The 7441-nt window shown below is 38.6% G+C and overlaps 1 protein-coding gene across 1 annotated transcript in view; it reads left to right on the top strand.

Moving 5' to 3' along the window:
* Positions 1 to 4771, top strand: part of plppr5b (phospholipid phosphatase related 5b) — a 97941-nt gene extending 93170 nt beyond the window's left edge. Inside the window, exon 6 of the mRNA XM_005947524.3 lies at positions 4055 to 4771. Within this exon, the coding sequence (XP_005947586.2) occupies positions 4055 to 4084 (30 nt within the window). The 3' untranslated portion in view covers positions 4085 to 4771. The remainder of the gene's footprint in view (positions 1 to 4054) is intronic.
* The last annotated feature ends 2670 nt before the right edge of the window (positions 4772 to 7441 follow it).

The following is a 7441-nucleotide window of genomic DNA, read 5'->3' as shown; positions in this document are numbered from 1 at the left end:
GGGCCCTAATAATAATAATAATAATAAGAAACAGAGCAGATACAATAGGGCCTTCGCACTCTCGGTGCTCGGGCCCTAAATAACAATAAAATAAATACATGAATGAAAAAGAAGATAAAAATCAATTAGTATATATATTAAGTAATAAAACATGAGTAAAGTAGACAATAAGATATACAATGAATATGATTAACAAAATAAAAGGATTAAGAGTGACCAACAGCTGACTAAAACTGACTACAGGTTGACTCTGGTACTACTCCTAAAAGCCTTTGAAAAAAGGTGTGTTTTTAAAGTGATTTAAACATTTCAAGAGTTGGTGCATTTAGGTGCAATTTAACCCCACTTTATCTTTAGGTGAAGTCTTTTTTCCCCAAGCACACCAAGCAGGTTTACAAGATAATAGGTCAAAGGTTACCATAGTTGTCATAAGTTTCTTATCCCGACACACTGGGTATCATAATATCCATCCGCATCTTCAAAGGGAAGAAGAAAATGTTAGGTGAGGCTGTGTGCAGGCAGGAATAGGACCCAAGGTGCAGACTCCGGAGACAGACGTGAACTCAAAAAAGGCTTTAATTTAATACTCAAAATATAACAAAACTAAAAAACTCAAAACAAACTTAACCAGGAGAAATGACAGAACACACAGCTAGGAAAACAGTAGATCGCGACACGGACACAGAGAAACACAGGGCTTAAATACACAGAGGGAGCAATCAGGGAATGAGTAACAGGAGGGAAACACAGCTGGGACAAATCAGAACTGACGAGACCAAAGAAGCGTAAACTGAACACACTGAGATAAGACAGAAACCTTCAAAGTAAAACAGGAAACACATAACACAGACTGAACAAAGACAGACTCGCACGCACTGTAACAGAGGGAACAGAGACGTGGGACCAGGGCAGACACAGACACTGACTGGACACGGGGATATAGCAACTAAGGATACACAGAGACGCAAACTAGTCAATGGGATGCAGGTGATAGGGGAGACAGAGCAACTAAAGAAGACAGAGACATAAACCATAAGACAGAACTCAAAGAAACCAAAACTAGAAAGTATAAATAATATCATAAACTCAAAAACCCTGGGTCAACGACCCAGGCATCCTAACAGAAAAGACACGTTAGTCTCGTTACGTTTAGGCTTTATTTTTCCTGCTTTTAGCATAAAGAAATCCGCTGCGATAATGTCAAGGTGTCTATCAAAACACCTGTTGTCCTAATCTTCTGCCTTTTTTCTTTTCTATTGTTCTTCTCAATAATAAGCTAGCCAATAATGCTGTTTTCCTGGGAGCACTATCCCCCAACCAACCTACTGGTGTATTCAGTTACACAATGAGAGTTTTTTAAATTTGATTCAATTCCATTCTGTTTTATTTATATAACACCAAATAACAACAGTTATATTAATTTTGTAAGGTAAACACTCTACAATCATACACAGAAAACAGAGAAACCTGTAACAATCAGATGACCCTCTATAAGCGAGCACTTTGGCGTCTTTTTGGATAGATATGTTTCAAACCACTGCAGCGTAGTACCTTTAATATCTAAAGCATATGCTAATCACCGTATTAAAACATTATGGCCAACAGTATTAGGATAAGCACAGAGATGAGTCTCTGTTAGAGGCCATAAAAAGATCATTTGTAACTTTCACTAAAGCTGTTCCTGTGCTGTGATGGGCTCTGAAACAGTCCAAAGGAAGGAAGCTGTGGTCTACCATCACTGCACAAATCAAAATATTATTACACTGGTGTGATCCCACCTCTAAAACACAGTGGAATGATACATCATACATCATACATCATATACAGGCTATATTACGAACATATGGAAATGGTAATTAAAGAACAAGGAGGATAATATTAAAACTCTGAGCTGGCATGTGTAAGATTCAGATTTTATACCAAACAGACATGATGACAGGTTTGAACTCTAAGGAAGAGCTATCAAACCATTAGAGTAACTCCTGGGCTAGAAAAGCAGGATTCTGTAGATGTCTCCAACTAACAACTGTGATCAAAAAATCTGAGAATTATTATAGATTCAGCAAACCTCTTATTCAGTTGTTCATAAATTCTTATGGAGCAAATTGTAAAAAGGGAATAACTTCCCAAACTAACAAGTCTCCAGAATATGAAAAGACACTCAAAACAAAGAAAAGGAGAAAGAGAAAGATGGGATAGGAAAATTGGGAGAGGTAGGGAGGCCTTACAAAAGCAGACGATGAACAATGGAAGGACATCTGAGTAGTTCAGTGGGAAAGCACAAAAACATATACATGGAAAGAATTTAGCTTGAACAATGTAGCCAAATTATTTTATTACTTCCCAGATGAAGGTGCACAATAAAAAAGGTCCAAACTGCAAACCAAAACAAATACAAAACTATTGGATTGAAATACACAAGCAACTAGAAAAGCTATAAATACTTAGCAGACTTTAAGACCGACATTATTCTTTACCAGAAAGAAAAGATTTCAGTAAATACATACTGTTTATTCTAATAGCAGCAGCAGCTTTTTTTTAAATTGGTTGGTTTTGGTTTTTGGATTTTTGTATTCACTTGTTGGAGTGACACGTGTTTGAAGTCAGGAAAAGTCAGGAAAGGATAAAATCCCGACTGCTACTGCTAAAAATTAGGAGTTTGGAATTACAGCCCTGTTGCACTAATCTCGTGTCACGTCATGCAAATATACCATCTGTTCTATCAGATCTGCAAGACTGATGGAGAATCATTTATAGAGCAGCATCTCTTTTTGTTTAGATGAGAAACATGTAATTCTGTATATCCACTGTGTTTGGTGAGTCTTTAATGCAAAAGAAATTTGCTCTAACAAACCCAGCCTTAAACACAGAAGAGAAAATCATTTAGTCAGAACCACTATAGACAAAAGAAAATAGTTTTTTCCCCAACTATAGAAATGTGTCTTTGGGGACGTAGCTCTCTTCTGGAGAGAGAAGTAGCAAAAGCCTAGCACAGTACACACCAGGCAATGAATGTGGGGGGTGGGTGGGTTGCAAAGCAGTTTGCAGGTGTGCAACATTTGTATGCAAGCTAACACAGCTTAAATAGCATGCTGTGTATGGAATTTGGCAATTGAATGTATAGACAGGTATCAGCTGAACCATCAGCTTCTGCAGACTTGCACTGAGCTGTTCTGCACTGTGCACTAAACTGACTTTGTGACCTGCCTGAACTCACCTGACCTTTACAACCACTGTGGCTCATCAGCCTGGATAGCTGAGGTGTGGTTAGCTTAAAGGCGTGGAGGAAAATCATTACTGTAGGAGAAGGTTTAGTTTAACATCTGGATTAATAGTTAGTGAAATCATTTTCCTGACTATGAAAGTCTGAGTTGTGCATCCTTTCCCCTGATTACCTGTGTGGAAAAAAATCATTATGTAGCCGTCCACTTTTTCCGGTGCTCCATAACTAAACATTAGAAAATCCACTTTGCTTGTGGAGAAACTAATTATCTAAATCTAATCTCAACCATCCACTACTTAATCGTTTTAATGCTTCAGTGGTTCCTGAACAGTGCAGGACTCTATGATACACATTTAGAACCTAATGAGAAGTATTGGAGTGCTGCTTTGATTGGAGTTAATGAGGTCATTTTAAGAGAACAACCTAAACATCCTACACCAGGAAAAGCTTTGCAGGCTCATGAATCAGTCATTTACTAATCATGGTAAATTAATTGCTACTGAAATAACTCTTTTACTCAATTGGAGCTCTCCAATTGCTTCGACACATGGACGCGGTGAGCCAGGGATCAAGCCTTCTGAGTAGTAGACGTCCCACAATGTCAACCACCTAATGAATATGACCCAAAATAAACATGCTTAAATGATCACATATAATGGCTAACTTCACAGGCATTTACTTACATTCAGGTCAAATGCCATTGGTGATGTCTTCTCAGATTTCTACATGTGTATTTAGGAATGCCAAACCAGGTTTATTTTTGAGGCATTCGCCAATTTTTTATGTCTTTTGTCCTGATTTTGTTTTTTTGCTCTTCCTGCCTCTTTATAGAATCACATCGCCTTCGCTGAGGTCACATGATGTGGAATCGGCTGTGCGGCAGACTCACTGGACGTCCACTCTCTTCACCGTCCAATCCAATTATTAAGAGTGCAGCGCTAAACCCATTCTTAGTGTGTGTCTGGTCTGTGGTATGTTGTTCTTTGTTGTCTTTATCAGGCCCCTGTTTTCACTCGCAATTTCTTGTACTCAAAGAAAAAAGGTTTCTTCTGCTTCCATCTATGCACTTATTCTGAATCGTTGTTGGACTCTCGCATCCCAAATGAAGCCAAGCAGACTGGGAGACTAGATGATCATGTGAAGGACTGGACTGGATACAACATCAGTGCTGCTCAAGTCAAGTACATTATTATTTTATATGTGAAAAAGTATTTTTCCAATAAGATGGTTATAAGGAAAAACTCTCTCTTTCTATATTTTATTACTTCCTTGTGTTGCATCACATTTCTAAAGCAATGCTGTGAGTATTAGAATGTAACTACTGAGCCTGTATTTATCAAATTAATCGCAGTGAAAATTTCAACTTAAATCAGTGATAGATAATAAACAGACTAAAGAGGAAAGGTATACTTTACCAATTCTGATTGCATAAACAGAGTTTCTGAGTATTTAAATGGTAAATGGCCTGTATTTATATAGCGCTTTACTAGTCCCTAAGGACCCCAAAGCGCTTTACACATCCAGTCATCCACACATTCACACACTGGTGATGGCAGCTACACTGTAGCCACAGCCACCCTGGGGCGCACTGACAGAGGCGAGGCTGCCGGACACTGGCGCCACCGGGCCCTCTGACCACCACCAGTAGGCAACGGGTGAAGTGTCTTGCCCAAGGACACAACGACCGAGACTGTCCAAGCCGGGGCTCGAACCAGCAACCTTCGGATTACAAGGCGAACTCCCAACTCTTGAGCCACGATCGCCCGTAAGACAGAAAGCAGCAGTGGTAGACTAGAACGATTGACAGATGCAGCATAAAACTGCTAACGTAGCCCCCACAGTGTCTAAAAAGCAGGGCAATGGTGTTTGGGGGATGTTCTCTCATGCTAGTTTCCAACATTTGGGAAGTCCAGTGTTTTGTTGGACCACACATGAAAATTCTCAGAACTTTGATAAATACAGGCTGAAGTCAAAGGAGCAAATAAGGAAAACTGAAGTATTTTTCATCATGTCTGACTTCTCCAGCCATCTCACTAAGGGTTTAGGGTACAACAGTCTATGTGTTTATACAGTATACAGTCAGCTGCAACCAATGACAACAATATACACTCTGACTATACTTTGACAAAAGTATTTAGGCTTTCTTAGCTGCACCAGACAATCACCCCTCCCTCTGTTTTTGTTTTGTGTCTGTTTGCCTTCGACTTCTAGACTGCTGCTTTGACTTTCTCCTATAAAAGTTTGTGATATAGTTTTCAAACCTGCCCTCAACACTTGAAAAGTGCCCAGGAGCTGATATACAAAGCAGAAGAGTTCTAAGAAGACTTAGTCCATAACTGACTAAGATGATGAGCAAACTAAATTTTAAGTTATTATTGTTGAATGTTGCCCATACTTTAAAAGTTCCCAAGTTTTTCTTTGTTTCTTGTAATGGTAACCAAATTTAGTATGGTGACTCCATTTATTTCATAGCAAAGTCAGCCACCAAAGCAAAAGCAACATGTAATTACAAGATTGGATAAGTAGAAGAAAATGGATGGTAATGATTGATGATTAAGCAGTAAATATTTGGCATTTAGGTTTAATGAATGGCGTGCATCTGCATTAACTGCTAACATCAGAAAATAACTGTCACATGAAATTTTTGATAAAGACATACTTGAAATGATAAAATATCTAAAGATATCTGTTTTCCTTAACACTACTTAAAATAAATCGGAAATCACCATTAATCTTGTCCCATTTCTGCAGTATTGTAGGTTAGCGTTGTATCCAAGTCCCATTTTTCATCTGTGTTGTCATTGCGGTGTCATTTGTATTGGGACTCGTTCTTCTTTGTAGCAAAACCATTTTGGGCTTTCTTTGGCATTAAAACACACAGAAAATCTTTTGGCCCTTCAAATCTCTATTTTTGTAGTGACAACTAAAGCACTTATTGATGAAGACTGTGAATAAGAACGTTCGCAAAACAGCACTTTAAATCAAGCTATGACTTCCCTCATTGCTAATGAAATGGCCACAAATTTCATAACTGCTTGAAAACAAATCACACAGAATATTTGAGATTTTGAGGAACAAAACCTGCTCAAATGTGTATCAGAAGAGCTGCAACACTGTCCCAGTATGCCAAAAGGTTGATTCTGTTCATCTGGACGTTTTCAGTCTCAGCTGGCTGCAAGGGTGGGCCAATTTTTTGGCGCAGCGTGTTTTGGGGTTTCAAAGACAAAAAAACTCAAATGTTGTGATACTCCTGACACATAAAGGGTTTTTGCATAGGCAGCGGTTGTCCTTCTCTTTTTTTATTTGTTTGTATTTTTTTTGTATTTTTTGTATTTTCCTTCTGATATCTGTACCTGAGCTGAGTTAACGCAAACATTTCAATAAAGTCTTATCTTATCTTATCTCTCATCTTCTCTACTGGATCATCTGGAGCTTTCTTTAGGCGCCTTTCCAGCTTTGACAAAAGTCCAGCTGGGATAACCACATTTACTCTTCTTGATGTTCTTCTGCCTCCCTGGCTGCTGTGTCAGTGGGGATGGTGTTCGCTCTGTGTTGTAGCGTCCTGATGACACCCAGTTTGTGCTCCAGTGGATGATGAGAGTCAAACCTTAGATACTGAGCCGTATGTGTAGGTTTACGGTACACATCAGCTTTTAGATGTCCCCCATTACTGATATTCCCCAACTCTCATGGCTATTGGTCAGTGGTCTCTGATCAGTGGTTTTTGATCAATGCTCATGAAAATTTGCATATTAATGATCAAGGTACTGACCTCCCAGCCTATTGTTCATTGGTGGGCTGGTTTCAATCATTGTGCAAATGTACTGTTTATAAGATTGGGGAAACCTGCAGTCAGCTGAGACTGAAGAAGTCACCTGGATGATGACGAAACGTTTCTGCCACTGAAAACATACAGATGAACAAAATCAACCTTTTGGGATTTACTTAACTGGATGATTGAGCATGCATCAAGACTATCCCAGCATATTCGAAACAAAAGAGAACTGTAAAAACGTATATGTTAAACTACAAAAAATGCTTATATGTATATCCTTTCAGTCATATTGTACATTACTGCTTATCTATTTTCTTATGACTGTGCATTGTGTGTGGGTGCGTTCACAATAGATGTTTATTTTATCTCTCAGATAACTGTTATTGCTTCTTTATCTTATTTAAGTAAAACAGAGTATGTTTCATGTTAATGTTCACAATTAC

The sequence above is a fragment of the Haplochromis burtoni genome, unplaced genomic scaffold (genome assembly GCF_018398535.1).
Source record: "Haplochromis burtoni strain Fernald_Lab_line unplaced genomic scaffold, NCSU_Asbu1 Contig_521, whole genome shotgun sequence".
NCBI classification, from domain to species: domain Eukaryota; kingdom Metazoa; phylum Chordata; class Actinopteri; order Cichliformes; family Cichlidae; genus Haplochromis; species Haplochromis burtoni.
This window is presented reverse-complemented; position numbering and strand designations above follow the sequence as displayed.